Source organism: Melopsittacus undulatus, chromosome 10, assembly GCF_012275295.1.
Source record: "Melopsittacus undulatus isolate bMelUnd1 chromosome 10, bMelUnd1.mat.Z, whole genome shotgun sequence".
Lineage (NCBI taxonomy): Eukaryota > Metazoa > Chordata > Aves > Psittaciformes > Psittaculidae > Melopsittacus > Melopsittacus undulatus.
The window spans coordinates 14,965,871-14,983,382 of NC_047536.1; the positions used below are offsets into that span (position 1 = coordinate 14,965,871).

The following is a 17,512-nucleotide window of genomic DNA, read 5'->3' on the forward strand; positions in this document are numbered from 1 at the left end:
TCTCATGAATTGCTTTTCTTAACAATCAGTGTTCACTGTGTGTGTGTATACCTGGTAAGAGACTGCTCTTACTTGGAGTATCACACCACTTTCCTGGTAATGGTGACTTAAGCTTCAATGTGTGTATATTAACTCTGGAGAACAGAAGTATCATGCAAGCCATAAAAGCTGTGTGCAGACAGCAGGATCTCAAGTGCTCTATTAGTGCACTGGTAGGAGCTCTGCTGAGTGCTGCAGACAGGGAAGCCAGTGTCTGTGTGTTTTGGCTGCATGCTCCCGAGCGCAGATCCTCACCTCCAGCTATGTCCAATGGCCCGTTCTTTTTGCGGAGCTCAATGACAGCTTCCACAAACTCCTTGCCGCCTTTCTTTTCCAAAGTGCTCCCTGAACAGAGAATAGTTCTTTTACTCATCTGATCCCAGTTTCCACAGCAAACATGTGACTCATCATTATTTTATGACATTCCTCTAGAGTTTTCTACCCAAACATTATTTTTTTTTTGGGGACTGCAAAGTAAGATCTAAACCTTTTGGGACTTGAGAATTAGCTACTCATTAAAAACAATAACGACAACAACAGAAAGCAAAAACCAAAAGAGACAACCCTAACAACCCAAAAACCTCACAGTGGTTTATCCCTCGCTAACATTCTCCAATTTCAAGGTCAAAACATCTGCCATGACATCCCTACCTCCTTCCTTATCACGAGCATCTGTTAGGGTGCAATGTTCAGTGGTCGAAGGTTCATAATTCCTTCCCCTAAGATTCATTTTCCCCTCTCTCTTACAAACTGCTTTAAAGAGCCATTTGCCACAATAAGAATTTGAAACTCACCTGTTCTTGGTCCCTGACCCCAACAGGTGGCACCAGGAATGAAACAGTCTCGTGAGTGCAGCGGGCTGCTTTACTTGGTAACTGCCCAGCTTGTTGAGCCACCTTTAACCAAGAGGAAGAGCCTCAGAAATAAGGAGAATCTCTAAGGAACACATTCCTCCAATGAACTTCTCTAACTACAGCTAAGGAGCTGGACAACGTCATTCTGAGAGGAGAAGAGCTGTGCAGTGTTTTGGGGCAACCAAAATGTATGCTGTTTACAAAGGCAGTCCATCACTAAATGGTTTAGATCTTATTTTGCAGCTCTAGTTGTAAACATTAATGTATAAAAAAGCAGCCCAAGAAAGCATTTTCCTAACTACATAAACATCCCACATAACTTTGCACTGTGCATATTAATTATAGAGGTAGATAACGCAAAAAGCAGTGATATTTCATAAAGGCTCTGATTTATTACTTTGAAAACTGATTTCCAACAATTCAGAACTAGGATCTATAAAGATCTAGACATTCATTTGGTGAAACCCCTTACTTTTGCTGATAAAGAAAGAAAACAAATGCATTTTCTGATGGAAGTGCACATACTATATGCTCAAGGAAGCAGAGCCCTTCCTCCAAGAGTCCATTTACTAAATAGAGTTATAGCTCTAAGTATAAAGAGGACTGAAAGATGCTTTTGTTTTGACACCATTGCTAAATTTCTTCCAAACTGGAGACTAAATGTTGGAAACAATGCTTTCAAAAAACTGACTCTGCGGCTCTGTCTCTATTTTGCTATTGGGAAGTTCTTGCTTTTTGAGGTGCAAAAGCTGAGGACAATTATAAAGTTTCTGTCTTTCCTTTTGCCTTTTTTCATAACCATTTCATATTGGGTGCTTGCCAAAAGCTGGATTGTGAGGTCAGACTGTGGAGGTCAGAGTGTGATTTGCTTTCTGTGCTCATTTAAGCTTTTTTATAGAAATACTTCAGTCTAACCTTATTCATAACCCTAAGACTTTTCTGAAACTCCAAGTTACCCATCCCTGTGCAGCTCAGATCCCACAAATCTCTTGGGAAAGGCAGTAACTGCTCTTTCTGTAGCAGCAAAGTGTCTTAGGAGAGTGCTAAGGAAAGAGATCCACACCAGCACGGAGGTGCCTGGGTATGTGCTGCCCTTCCAAGGCAGGGACGTGCCAGGCAGCACGAAGCACTTTGCTGAACCAGCTTGATGCAGCAGTCTTACACAATCACTCTGACAGAGAGGGGATGGGGAGGGAAAGCAGCAGTCTTCCATTCTAGTTATATCCCAGTTGTATGTATTTCCATACCATTCCTATTTATATTTGCTTATATTCCAGTTATATTCCCCTTGAGTCCATGAACTCAGATCAGTCCAAAACCCCATGACATGCATAATCCTTAATTTCTCTTGTTTCAAGGGGAAACATAATTAAGCCTTGCACAGAACCCAGGAACAGAAAAGATCTATTAAGTAGGTCATTTCTTTGCCATTGCAAAGCTGTTGTACATTTAATGGAATTTAGCCGAGTTTGGTTTAATTCAACCCAGAAGGATCAGCTTTTTCCCTTCTACTGGGAATTAATTCATAATTAAAAGCAATGAACAACACTGTCAGTCTATTTCACTGAGCTCTCTGCTTGCAGATCTGGTCTATAGAAGAGCAAAAGCAGCATTTGGTATGACTCAGTAAGGTTTTCTGCATTTACTCCTCAATTATGTTCTCTTTCTGATTAATAGCAAGGGTTTATATTGAAATTATATTTCAGAACTATGTTGTAAATTAGCTTCATCTGAGAAAGGACAGACTGTAGTTAAGCATTTTCCACTACATTAGCAAGTTTCTTGATGGAAGTCTTGCTTCACAGCTTCAAGGTTAGTAGCTTATTTGCTCACAGGCATAAATATGTGTCACTCCCATGAGAATAAGATCATTATCTCATGCTTTCCAAGCAGGCATTGGTATCAGTGTTGAAAACAGCGTTAGCAGAAATTTAGGCTCTAAAATTCTCAGGATAAACCCCCAGTACATTTAAATTGTTAGGGAAAAAAAAACCAACAGAAATTAAAAATAATTAAAAAAAAATTTAGATGGGGAAAAGTTAAATCATTGGAAGCTAAGCATTTGTGCACTTCTATTCTTTCTTACAGCAGTCAGAGGCAACAGGAACCTATGCTAAGGAATGAGCAGTACAGCTTCAAGAGACAATTTTCTCTGTAGGGTAGCAAAGCATTTCTTTGTCAAAGAGTAGGAGGCACATGAGCTAAATGGGTCTGACTTCAGAAAGTTAGAACTTTAGACAGTTCTAGACTTTAGCAGTGAATGCTTCAGATACTGGGTATTATGACACTTATTTCAATGTCTTTGCATGATGTTTAGCCAGCCAAGTCACAGCTGTTCCTGCCCAACAGGCCATACAGAGCTACACTGGTCTACATGTTACTTGGAAAGTAGCCCCTTTGGAAAAAGCAGGAGTTGTGGGCCATGCCAGCTCTGCAGCAGGACGTGTTCCTCTAACCAGGTACTGGAAACAGGGCTGCAGGCGTGGAAGCAGACCATTCGCACAGCGATGATAAGGTTAAGGTGAGATGTAGAGCAGAGCCTGGCAGCTTAAGCATGGTGTCATCACCTCTACCAGTAATCCCACATTCAGCCCAAATGCTGATTTGCCTTCTCAAATTACCAAGGCAGTTCAGTTAAATTACTGCTACCCTTTTAGAAAGTCCTTCTAAATACCGTATGTAGAACAGGGTGTTACTAAGGGAGGAGTTACTCAGGGGACACTGGAGATACTGAATTGAGATGTCATGTTTTCTATCATGCCTTCTCTCATCAGTGTAGCTTAGGTGTCTGACTGCCTGAAAAACATGTAGCATCACTACCTGTGTGCTTGTGTGAGGACTGTTGACTGGGCTATGGATATAATCAGTCCATAAAACACAAAAAACCTAAGAGTTCGGGAAATATGGATGGGTTAGATCCAGCATGTCAGATGTGAACATCTGAAACTTGGCATGGAGAGGGTGTACTGGAACTGGTTAGAAGTCTACAGATCAAGACTCAAACCACATTCAAAACAGGCACTTAACATGTCAAACAAACAATGTGGTAATTCATGCTCCTTGGTCACATTCCTGCACTGAACGTTCTGTTCAGGCACTTCAAATTTTGGCGGTGCAATCTATTGTTACTTCTGAAAAGTCTGATTTGGTGATAAAACCCAAAAATGCCTACTGAGTTTGCAATTCTTCATTTCTTTTAATATCAGTCAGGACTGCTGGAAGTGAGAAATGAATGCAAATCTGCATAGCTACAACAAGCTTGTGGCTGCTGATTGACCATGCACACACATACAAACTCCGCAGCACTGAACTTGCCATTACCTACTTCACCACCGGTGTAGAAGTCAGAGTTTGTCGGGTGAACGACAGCATCACTGTCGATCGTGGCAATGTCAGCCTGTACAACTTGCAACTACAACAGGTAAACAGATGTATATCAACCACGTTGGACAGAGACCCAGCACAGGCTCTACATTTACACATGTACCAACGTCCATATTTTCCTACCTTTACATCTCCAAACCTTGCGCCAAAGGAGTATGCTGAGTTGTGTGTGCAGGTGTGTGTAGAGAAAGGGGTGTAGGGAACAGGAGAAGGAATATTGAGTATGAAATGATCAAATAAATGTTAAAATGACAAGTCAGAGCAATCACATGAGATCATTTCCAAAGCTTTAAAATCAGCTAATACCCCATTTCACTTGGCAGTAACCTAGAACAACCAGTTCCCCACAGAGCATGACACTAAAATATGGAATCTGTTTAAAAAAAGAAATTCAGGATCATCAAGCCAAACAAAATAACTAGTTTCTCCATTTTGTCAGCATCAATAAGCTGACAGGCACTAAGCTTCATATGGATAGGATGCATCGTTTTGTTTCTATAAACGACAGTCTCCTTCATGGGGAGGAAACTGTATCTGCAGACAGGATTGTACTGAATGGGCTTTAAAAAACAGAAACTATTGTTCTTATATTTTAAAGGTTAAGGCACATTTTCTAGTTACGTGTTGAATGGCTGAGACACTTGTAAAAACGTACATATTTCTGGGAAAGGCTGATTTAAATCTTTTCCTTGTTAAATTACTATGTACGTTCCCATAGGAAACGCAGTAGTAGAAGAATTATGGGGTGTATTCCATTAAGGAGGTTTAAAACCAAGAGAGCGGCAGGTGTACTCAAATAAAGAAAGGAATGCAGTACTTAATGCATGGCAGTTACCTTTTCTTTAACTTTTGCTGAAGAACAGACTTCTGCTGAAGAAGGATTTACTTATTTTTCCATATAGGACAAGACAGAAGCTTTAGAAGCGATACATCATCTACGATAGTATCTACAAATTCAGCGTTGGTATAACATCAGTATTTGTTTTCAGCTGAATGAAAGTGCCAAGGAGTAATTGAAGTGTACTGGAAATAAATGATTTGACTGAATTAAACATGAAATTGAGGTAGGAAAGATTTGGGAATAGTTAATTATTTAATCAATCCTCTTTAGAAATATTTATGCCTACTCTGAGTATCAGAAAAAAAAACCCAGATTGCAGCGAGAATGGAGAAACTGCTTATTTTGAAAACAACCTGACAAAGAAGGATTTTAGTCCTCAAAGTATCCAAATAAGAAACCCCCCAAAATAGCTAACAGTCACATACGATCATTATGGAAAAGAATTTATGAGTTTTGCTTTAACAGAAATCAAGACTAGCAATTGTTGTGAGTAATCAGATTTGGTGGAAAAGGATTTTGAATGTAGTTCTTCAACAAAACAGAACCTGCAGGATTTGAATTTCTGCTCTTTTTCAATATAGGAAGCCCTAGAAGTAAATTCTGGATTCCATAATTTCCATGTGACCATTAGCTGTGTCAACCCATGCCCCATTTACCTAGGTCATCTTTAAGGTCAATGTCAGCATTGGTAGGATTGATAATGGCCTCCACCTCGAAGCCGGCTAAATTACTGATTTCACTGTGAATAAGGTTCAGCTGAAAAGAAAAGCATGAGGTGGGAAATAACAGGACAGCTGGGAAATCACAGAGAAGCTGCAGAAAAGTGAGCTTTGCAACACAGATGGAGAGAGCATCACTGCAAACAAATATGCAAAATAAAAGGCAGGTCATAAAGGAGGGTTATTATCCAAATAAAATTCAAACACAAGACTCAAACATTGTTCATTCTGGGGGGAGGGGAGGCATAAAGGTACCTATTAACAAAGTCTAGCTTGGCTTTATGCTGACCACTATCTGGGATTGTTATAAGAGGGTATTTGTTTCTCCTCTAAGTATAGATGAAGGATACACTGACCATTTCTTTAAGTACCAATTACAGGAATGTGCCATGACCCTTGGGCACTAAACTTGGATAAAAGATGTTGCTCCTCCTCCTTTAAGCCAGCAAACTTGAGAAAGCACATCTGTCTCCAGCAATCCCTCCAGTCTAACAAGGGGACATGTACCCTTATGAGTGGTCAACACATTCTGTATTGCAGAATTTCAGTTTTCATTTGCACCGCTCTGCAGCCTTTGGGAAGGGCAGGGGATGTCCCATTAGCAGACACTATTATGTGCTTACTGCTGCTAGGTTTTATTTTATTTGCTTTATTTCCTTTTGCCAGTTATGAAAATAGAGATTTTGCCCCCATCCATTAATGCTCATGAGCTTCTCCCACTAACACCATGTATTTCAAGCATGCCTTTTAATTTCTGTCTGAACTGCTACAAAATTGGAAGGATTTCTCATGGGCACACAGTATATTGAGGAAGTCTGCACAGATAATGTATTAGGAAAATATTCTTCCCTGTGAGGGTGCTGAGGTGCTGGCACAGGGTGCCCAGAGAAGCTGTGGCTGCCCCATCCCTGGCAGTGCTCAAGGCCAGGTTGGACACAGGGGCTTGGAGCAAGCTGCTCTAGTGGAAGGTGTCCCTGTCCGTGGCAGGGGGTTGGAACTGGATGAGCATTAAGGTCCCTTCCAACCCAAACCATTCCATGATATCTCACATCTGTACTACCTGTTCTTAAAAGAATAAAAAGGATTAATGAAATATGAGGAAGTGCAGATTTCAACTTCTAACAACACATTTTGAGCAAGACTTAACAAAACGTTGCACAAAATCAGAAATCAGTCAAAAAGACAGATCAGTCAATGGTAACAAACTGATCCTGCCATGTCCTTCTAGTAAGAATGTTTATTTGGAAGTAGTTAAGAGGTGTAAAGTGACAGCACAGCTTGCTTCCTACTGATAGCAGAGAAAGTTCTCATTCATTTATGCAAGCCTTGAAGCCAACTGTAACTAAAGCCAGGCTTTCCTTCCAATCCCAAACCCACCAGGTTCAACCTCTGAAGCGTAACATTCAAGCACAGCAATTTATCTCATCAATAATAATTTTGTCTCTTGGTTTGTATTCCATGTTCTATAAAATGAACTCTTCAAATCTCCTTGTGTCCCTTAGTTTATTAATAGGGAATATGAGCTAATTCATGAAACCAGTACAAGTGAATGGGTCATTTAAGGAGGCCAACATCCATGTATTTAAGTTTTATGAATAAATTGTTTCCATTTCATTCATGTGATTATATGAATTGACCTTCTTTCTCTTCTTAAAAGCCTGCAATTTCACGTAATTTGCAGATGGTGCTTGACTAAACTATGCTCCCTCAAAATAGGGTTATTTTGGCTTAAAATGAGTGTAATTCAGCCCTGCTTTAAGTATGGGTCTTTTGAGGAATTTTTAATAAAATCTAAGCAGTTTTGTTTTCCAAATAGCTTAGAACCCTTTAATATTTCACACATGGTGACTTATTCATTCATACTGAAGTTTGAGTCTTGAGTTTGACTACAAGCAACTGCTGTTTAAAAAATAAAAAATTAAATCAAACCAAAATGTTAAAAAAAACTTGATGAATTTTGAAATTGTAAAGAAAAACAAACAAACAAACAAAACAACCAATGACAAAACACATGCACACACCAAAAGACTGGTTTGTGGGGATTTTAGTATGCTCCTAAACAGATTTTGTTCATCGAGGTGATGCTCTGATTTCTATGTTCTATGAGTTTATACTCCAGAATACTGCCTGTAACGCATTTTGGTTTCAGATCTCTAACCTGTCTCTGTGCCTCCTCATATATGGAATTTACATAGTAACTAGATGGCAATCAAAGTTTCAAGTTAACAGTAACATCAGAATGCTTTAAAAGCTGCCCATCCCCAACAGCCTCTGTTGGCAGCTAAACTTTGCATTCACAGTCCAATGCAGTGTTAGTGATTGCCCAAAACAAAACACCCCAGAAGTTTTCCTATAGAATTAAATCCTCCAGTGGGTTATTGCTCAGTTTTACTACCCAGTAGTATGAAGCATGTATTAAGACAGAAGTGATCCCCCCTAAAGAGCCACTTAAAACCATATAAATAGGCATGACTTGCACATACATGTGCAGCAAAGAATGGACGTAACTTCAGGTAGCATTTAAATTGAATGTTAGATAAAATGCAGGTGGTACTTAGCACATCCATGTGTATTCCCTGGGCCAAGCCTTGCATTTCTTATTTCAGACAAAATTACCTTCAAAGTCTTGGGAGTGTTTCTGGTATGAGCTTCATACAGAAAACTGAAGATGCCTGTTGCAGGCAACAAGCTGAGCCGCTTGGAAATTCCAAACCTTAATGCTTAGGCTTGAGGCCTTACAACTTTGCCTCTACTCTGTCTCAGGAAGGACAAACTAGTCAATGTGCAGAACATCGCGTTTCCATTGGGAAATCACTCGTAGATGTGCAATCGTTTACCTGTTAGCTAGATTTTAATGCTTAATGGGGCACTAATATACTTCTAAAGGTATAGCTGAAGGGCTTGTTGCCCTTTCCCGACCTCTAAGAGTTTCTAGCTGAATGTCAGCAAGATTTAATGATTTCATGTCAAGATTTAATGCAGTGACTACATTCTAAAACCTGGGCAATACCCAGGTTTGCAGCGTTCTCATTTGTGTTTTCAGTAATTAAATCTGGGGATATTAGAAGCATGAAGAACTGCTCTTGCAAATAAAACCCTTCTGCAACCTTGGAGCCAAGAAGATTTTTCCCATTAAACACTTCTGAATGACATGATCCTAAGCATTACTTTCTCCCTTCTCTGCATTAAGTCCATTATTTCCTGATCTAGCAGGCAGTGGTTTTGCAGACCAAAGAGACACGCTGTAAAGGTATCCAAAGATGTCACAGGAGGTCCAAAAGGTCCAGATTATTTGTCTGGCAGGGTTTTTCAGTCTCAGGTTTCTTTGTTTGCACTGCACTTTACAAAGAACACACAGAACATGAAATCTGTATGTACAAACTCGAGAAAAAATCAAATAATTATGATTAATATGAATGGGTTTGCTTTTCAAATGGAAAAGCTCAAAGTGTTTTATCATATTAAGCTTTCCTACCATCAGTGTGAAGAGTATCTCCAAGCGTGTTTCCATTATGCAAATGTGGAAGGCAACAGAGGGAGAGGAGGTGATTTACAGTACCTCTGACTTGGCCAGAACCAGAAGCCAGAATCATGTTTTCCAGACCTCCAGCTGAACCTGAACACACTATTCTCCCTACCCAAGAAACCAGTGTATTTCTCCTTCCCTCAAAATGCTGGTTAAAGGAGAGCAGGCTTTGCTGAACAGAACGAAGGTCCTCCCCTTCTGCCCTCATGCTTTCCAAACAAGCAACACACACACATCTAAGGAATCAAACTGCAACTCTACTGTCTGCAATCACTACCAATGAAATTCTTAGTTCATTATGTTGATGAATACCTTGTGGCATTCATTTAAGACAGCCCTAACAAATGTGATTTTTTTGCTGTTAAGCATCAGACTTCAATTTAGACAACTAGTTAAGAACCAAATATTACCTTTTTAAACAGCAATTGCATGTAGAAATGACTAAGCAGAAGCATTTACCTGATTAGAAGCCACTTGAGTTTTTATAGAGAATTGTTATATTTAATTTGTAGATTTGCCAAATAAATAGCATTTATTTGGGATTTCTTTGGGACTGCCAAGTGTCAGTTCACTAACAACCACCTTAGCAAGCTGCTAAACCTGCATGTAGCAGCAGATATCCTGTCACACCCAGGATCTCCTGGCCCATGCAAAACACACCTCATGTTTAGGAGCATTCAACTCTCCCCAGTTCCATGATTGACAGCTTTACTTTTGTCTTTTTTATCACAAGGAAATCAAAATGTTGGGGGTAGTTTTGAAAAGGCATGTTTTGAAATTACTTTCTGAGGAATGTTCTGAAAATATTCCTGGGAATAGGCCAGCATGGTGGGGGGGGGGGGGGGGTGTTTGGTTATTTTAATGATAAATAAAATCTCTTTGATCACTACAGTGTAAAGAGGTTTTTGTATTTTAAGCTTTCCACATTTTCAGTCTTAAAAGAATTTAGGTTGGTCTCAACATGCTATTTTGGGGGTAAAAATCAGAACAGAGACATGAATACATTATTTAGCAGCTCAAGCAAGGCAAGAATTTCATTTTTAACTCAGAATACAGAAAATTCTTATATTTGTTAGACATAGCCTATCTTTAGATTGGCATGCTAACCATCCACTGCCTCTGAAGACAGTTTCTGCCAGGGTATCAGAAGCAAACTATAATCTGTGCTAGACAAATGTGCTAACTCATCTCCACAGCACCTCTGCATGCTCTATCACTCGGAAAACAATCCCTCGTGTTTAAAGTGTTCACTCTAAACGGAGGGGGTTTAATTTTTGTTACAAATAAATGCCGAAACCTGTCCCCCTCTCACATACAGGGCTAACTGACAGAAAACCAGTACAGCGATGGACATGCCATACCATTGATTTTTAATGGGGGGCTGCCCTCCAAGTGAAGGAGAAAGCCAGAAAGTCCATTTCCCAGTGCAAGGTACTCACTGGAAAGTTCTACAACAGGCACTGGCTTTGCTCTTCATAGCTTAAAGGAGTCCCAGAGCTCACGACTCTCCCACTGAGGCTGACAGCAAAGCCGCACTGATTTGATGGGTCACTCTTGCTGGAACACAACACTAGGCGTTACTACAGGATTCCTATGGTAACTAAAAGCTGTTCAAAATCAGGTCCAAGAGTTTGAAACACTAATGTGTTTTACAAGTTTGGGGTTCTGATTTAGTCATCAAAGTATGTTCAAAACCAGCCCCTTAGCAGCAGTCAAACAACAACCCCCTACCAAAGCAGCAATCCGGCTCTAGCTGTAAAATTCATTGTGGAAAATCAAAACTCTTGCAAAAAAAATAACAGTACTCTCATGCATGTTAAACTGAGCAAACAAACTGTGGAAGGGTAAATGGAGAACAACCTCAGCATGAAATAAAAATGAGTCAGAGGAGATGCATTCCACAATGGACAATGGCTCATCGTTTATGACTTACAACACAATGAGCTGATTACTGAATTGATAGAAGAAAGATGCAGTTTTACTTCACAAAATTCTCTATCACAAACTAAAAGCAGGTTTCAAGATAAAAGACCAAATTAACTTAATGAAATGTCTCTTTAACTGGATCCTCTCTTTAGCAGGTATTTCTATTAGACCACCCCATGTCTCAAAGCATATTCACAGGGAAAAAAGGATTGTTGATTTCTAGCTTTTCATAAAAAGCATTCATTATTACACAGCATTAACTTTTGTAAGTAACAAAGCAGAACAAAACATAAAACCACTATCATGAACCAATGTTTAAAAGAGGTTTTGATAAAAACCTGGAAATCATTTCCATCAGCAATGAAGCGGGCTGCCCATTGGAAAAAAGACAGTTCATTTTTAGGATTAGCTCTGGCAAAAGTTTAGCTGGAACAATTCTGCTGTTATGAATAAGGTAAGAGATACAAGCACACAGGCTTGCCTTCTCTTTGAGTATTTATGAAGCCATCTGAAGACTCTCTTGTATATTTTAAAGTGTTTTAAAAGTCGTTTCAGAGAATTGCTTTGTTCAAAAATTAACATACATCTCCTCAAGTGCTCAGTGGGGAAATGTCCATTGTACCTAGGTGGTTTGGGGAAAGGGGAGGGGTGCAAAGGGGTATTCCCTAAGCAGCACTGAGAAATAGGTATTCATTTAGAGAAATGCAGGGGCATACCTTCTGGCCAAGGAACAGACTTTTGGTGGACAGGACTGTGAAACCATCTGCAGGAGTTCCCTCTGTTGTGCTGTCAGCACTGGCTGATTTGCTCACTTCTCCCTGCTTCTTCTTCCAAAAATATAGTTAATTAGTTAACTCAAGGCTGAGAAAAACAGTTTGATAGCACTGATATATGACATGCCATAAACGCTCACAGGCAATAAAGTGCCAGCACAAACACCGCCATTTGGATTTTATCCTTTAGTCTAACTGAAGTGACTGATTACAGCTGAAGGAATCAATAGGAAAAGCGACCTCAGTATCTGTATACCTACATAAGTCTTTTCTTGCCTATCATAGTTCACACTTCAGAAGACAGTTGTCTTAAATAAGAAAACAAACAGCCTGAAGCTTTTAACAGATTCCTAATGGCTTATGTGGAAAAAGATAACGTATTTGCTCATATATATGAATAGACATTCATTCTAAGGTAAACCCTGACTTGCCAGAGTGCAAATTCTCTCTCTCTCTCTCTCTCTCTCTGTGAAGAGAGGAGATCCCAGATGTCACAAAGTTCTATTTTAGAGATACTGCTTTGTAATCTGGCCATCCTTAGAGGTGGGGTCAGAAGAATACATCTACTTTCTACCTGCCTAGTAGTAGGAAATGAACTGAATCATTTTCTCTGTCTTGTTTAACACCCTCACCTTTATCTCCAGTAAAGCTGTAGGTGGAGAGCGCATTCCCCTCCGCCACCATTCCTCTTTTCAACTGTATTCCTGAAGTAAGATAGTAGGTTTCAGGAATGAAATGATTTACTGAATAGAAACAAGAATCAGGAACATTTTTGAAAGGGATGTTTCATGGAGATAGTGAATTGACTGCTGGGGTTTTAAACTCAATTTATGCCAAAAATAATTTCATATTTTCAATAAAATTGCTACTTATGATTTCATATAAATACTTGGTGCCTCAGCAGTACCTATGCTGAAGCTAAAAAGGACACATGGAATATTAAGCAAGCCACTGCTCTCCTATTGGCCCTTTCCAAACTATATAAACTAAATCTATGGCTGAGCAACTAAAATGACTTTGATGCAAAGGTATATTGGTGCTTTAGAAGCTGTAGCCATGCTTTGCTTTACACAAATGTTTTGGAAATCAGATATTCATGGGCCCTATTTCAATTCCCCAGGAGTTTACTGTTAGCCAAATACCAATATAGTAAGCAGACAATACAGTTTATTGTGTGGAAGAAAAACAGAACCCCACAACAGACTTCCTGCTTTTGTAATCAAGGAAAGGCAAAAAAAATTCAAGATTTAGGGAACTTATTAGTGCATGGTTATTAGAAGCACTGCACTTGAAATGTCAGCTAGTCCATGTTCTGAGAGAGAAAACTAAATTCAACAGCACAAAACAAGAGTGAAACATTCATTTGAGTGATCAAGTAATTAGTAACAGAGACACACAGCTCAGTTTGACCTGGAAGCAGCTTTTTACATGCACTGTTCCTTTCATGTGAAAATCATGTACTTTTCTTCCCACTTCCATAACCTATGGCTTGACAGTAGTTGTTTTGCAAAACAAAAAAAAGATCCTTTGTCACATACGGGCATTAGAAAGATTCCCTACTCCTACAAACAAAGAAAAAGGAATGAAGGAATGTTCTCAGCTTAAAAATAAGATGTTATTCTTAGGGTTTTTTTTTGTCATAAGAAAAATCACATTTTGGTCCTCTTGTTCTTACCCTCACTTCCATATTTCATTTTGAATGACTTGCACTGATTCCTAGGAAATAACCCCCCCCCCCACCAAATAAACATGGAATAGTCTCAACTCTAACATACTAACAGCACATTTGGGGGTCTTCAGCTCAGCCAAACACACCCCATATAGCCAACAACACTGTTTCTTTGGTGCAGCTATCTGATGGTAGCAGTATTGCTTCCTACTTCAGGGGTATTTCTCACTTCTTGGGTTTCATCAAATCAACTGTGAGGAACCTTACAATAAACTAGACCAAACTAAAATGCATTAAAAAACCCCAATAAGCAACAGAAAACCACAAAACTTGAAAACAGGACTCTGACGTGCTAACGGCTGAGGGTACTGTTACAAGTGACTTCAGGCTGTTGTTTTCATTCATCATTTAAAACTGAAAAATGCTCCTTTAGTTTGACTTTCCCTGTTCAAAAAAACCCACCCCAACCACGGATTCTTTGTTTCTTGCAGACCCATAGCAATACCTGAACAAAGTCTAAGCCAGTGCACTGTGCCCAGCCCAGTGCAGGCACCTGCAGTCACAGCAGACCTGCCCTTGTAGTCAGTTCCTACGCTCTTTTTGGTTATGGGTAAGGCATGACTTACCCTCCCCACACTCTTCTTCTGTTTCTTGGTGCCTTCAGCCTGTGGCCACCTAAAGGCTGTTTCATACAGTGTATTTATAGCTTGTCTGCACTCTGTCCTGCAGACTTGTGCCACTTCTGATGGTCATCGGGCTTCCAGCCACACTAGGGAGAGCGCAACACTCCCTTCAGGATTTGCTTACACTGTACTGTCATCACTACTATCAACAACACATGGAACAGACTATCTACCCTACACATACTACTCCGTGCAACTACTACTAGTAAGCTTGTTTGGGTTTAAAATGGACAGATTACTCTACCTTGGATTTCCTTGCCCCTTTCTTGCTGCCTGTTTTCTTTGATACAGTTTTTTTCTGTGATGGAGACTTTGCCTTCTTTGCTGGAGGTGGTGTGATGATGGCTTCCAGTTTTCCTTTTGACCCCCGCTTCTTTGCCAGCAGTTCTGGGTGAATATTGGGTAACACTCCACCACTGGCTATGGTGACCCCTTTCAATAGCTAATGAGAAAACATAAGAACAAGTTGTAGGAGACGAATTCCAGCATTTACTCACCAATAAATAGCAAATGGCATTTACTGCAAACATTATACATTGCCTTGAGATTTAACTGTTTCTTGCATGTTTCTCAACACATTGTCCTTAAAGAAGGAATATGAAATGTACAAAATGAACCTGATCATATATCAGATTTTAACTACAAAGGGATTACGTATTCTTCTTGTACACATGCTTGTACCTATCAGTGCCTCTTGGCTCACACAAGGTCTGTTTCTATGAAGCCATGAAATTAAAACTGTTACCCAGCTATGAGAAAACAGGACAGCCCCAGGCACTGATGTGAGGGCAGCTTGTGAGAGAGAAATGGGATCTCAAAGTCCATCATACAGGACTGCAATGGGTACCACACTGTGTAGAACCCAATGTGTGTCCCAAGTGATGAATTTTCATAAAAGTGCATTTTTAAAACAGGCTTTTTTTTTTTGCCTTAGAAAAAGAAGCCTCAACTATAGAGTAACTTTCACACAAATCTCTATACCTGGAAATCTTTCTTCAAAAAAATCTTTATGTAGTTGAAGAAAAGAGCATCAAAAGTGTACAGCTCATTCAAGCCTTTAAAAGCAGAGGTGAACTAGATCATGTTCTGTATTTAAAACCACTTTAACCCATTTCTTATACACCTAACGGGCACTAATTCACAATCCAGGAAGATACAAATAGTGACAAAGTCCCTCAAGTACTCCCACCTTCTGATTTGTGTTTACTGCTCTCCAGCCACAACTCAGTGAGGCTCCAAGCTTACAAAGGGATGATGAATGGGAAGTATTATCAGACAAAGCCAGAAGGAGGGTGGTTTGGGGATATTATCCTCCCCATCATGATATAAAGGTTTGGAAAAAGTATCTTTTCAGATGTGTTTTTACAGCACCTCACACAAAGGTGCTTTAATCTTTGCCAGGGCCTCTGGCTGACACCACAGCACTGTAATAAAAACAAAGTCCAAGTTTTCTGTGGCCAAGTTAAAAGCACCTTGAAATCTACAAAGGACACAGACTTGCAAGAGCTCCAGAGCTCTTAATTCTGTGGTCACAGTGATGGACTTCAATGGGAACAGGATAGGTCTCACTGAGTCCTAAGCTGCGTAACGGGGAAAACAAACAAAACCCAGAAAACCTCATCTTCAAGATTTTCTCTGTGTCTTTGTAGAGTTTATGACAATGTCCAACTCTAACATAAGTGGTTGTAATAGTGCAAGCAAATGTCATATTACATCCCCATTGCATTCTGCACATTTTAAGAGTCCTGAAATGTGTAATTAAGCCAAGTGCTGCTGTTAGTTACATAGGCAGTGAGGGAAGTAGATGATTCTTGGTGGGCTACTCAATAAGCAGAGATCTTGAATTACAAGTCAGCTATACAGAAAGCCAATTTTAAAAGCCCTAAAGGAAATCCTGGCCTGTGGAGACAGTGTTCTGAGGGCACTGGCCCTCACACGGTGGACTTTTTTTCTCACCTGATTTAATTCTTCATCATTTGCTACAGCCAACAGGATGTGTCTAGGAGTGACTCGACCCTTCTTGTTGTCCCTTGCTGCATTTCCAGCCAATTCCAGAATTTCCGCTGGGAAAAAAACCAAGCCCCTTTTAATGACACTGTGATCATCAAGAGAAATCAATGTGTTATTTATTAGCATCCATGCAAACATGTACCTTATTTACGTCATGTTATTCCTGCCTGCTGTAGACTATGCCATCAGTAGGTATCTACTTCTAAAACTGTAGTTTTCTTTTTGTGTGTTTACTCCCTGAAGGGTCAACACAATACACACTTCAAGTCCTGTGGTCTAAACTGTATTTACTTTTTGTCCTTTTAAAGCAGCTCCCCTAAATTCTTGACTGTACATCTTCTTCTCAAGGCTACTGTGTGTTCATCGCCAGGATCCCTCTCCTGTCAGGTAACAGTTTTAGGTGGACAAATGCTATAGGGTTTTTCGCCTCAAACCTGTCACAAATATGAGTTCTGGCTTGCACTGCTTCTACTTTATCACCGGAGAAGATGCTATTCTCAGTTTCTCATTTTAGCATTATGGAAGTATACAACCACACATCCAAGTTAGGACACTAAAAATACAAACTGCTGCTGCACAACAATGATTTTGTTTTTTCCTCTGAGAAGAACTTTCTGTCCAGAAGAAGTAATTGATGAATCATGTTTGTTTGCTGCTAGTAAATCATCCCTTAGAAGAAATCTCCAGTCCTGACAAAACACATTTAAAAGCTGGCCATATGATGGGGTTTATTAGAATTAGGAAAGGTTAACTTGTTCCCCTGCAAGGATCTATGAAGCAAAAAGCTGCAGCATTACCTCCTAACTTATCTGTCTTCTACTCAACAAGCCTTAGGCAAAGAATGCTATTAATTACAAGAAAAGGGAACAATTCAAGAAGTGACATAACATGTTTATCTAACTGCAATTATGTGCTACTGCTGTCTCCAGTATACCTAATCTTTCATTTCCTTCTGTACAGACTGTGCTTCACTATTGCTTTTGGTGCATTTCCTCTTGCAAACCAGTGGTGTTTGAAGAAAAAGGGAGAGAAAAAAAAAGCCCAAACCTTCTTTTTTACATCTATTACACGCCAATACAAAATTTCAT

General features: G+C 39.7%; 1 protein-coding gene across 5 annotated transcripts in view; it reads right to left on the reverse strand.

Annotated features, from left to right (window-relative positions):
- Nucleotides 1-17,512, reverse strand: part of MACROH2A1 (macroH2A.1 histone) — a 43,109-nt gene that overhangs the window by 7,234 nt on the left and 18,363 nt on the right. Inside the window, exons 3-7 of one of the 5 annotated variants that reach the window (XM_005147256.3) lie at nucleotides 16,371-16,477; nucleotides 14,659-14,856; nucleotides 12,006-12,113; nucleotides 4,215-4,305; nucleotides 295-384 (exon numbers count right to left, since the gene is read on the reverse strand). In XM_005147256.3, the coding sequence (XP_005147313.1) occupies nucleotides 295-384; nucleotides 4,215-4,305; nucleotides 12,006-12,113; nucleotides 14,659-14,856; nucleotides 16,371-16,477 (594 nt within the window). Of the gene's footprint in view, nucleotides 1-294; nucleotides 385-4,214; nucleotides 4,306-5,774; nucleotides 5,875-12,005; nucleotides 12,117-14,658; nucleotides 14,857-16,370; nucleotides 16,478-17,512 lie in introns of all 5 variants that reach the window. The other 4 variants (XM_005147254.3, XM_005147255.3, XM_005147253.3 and 1 more) reach the window with 4 other exon arrangements.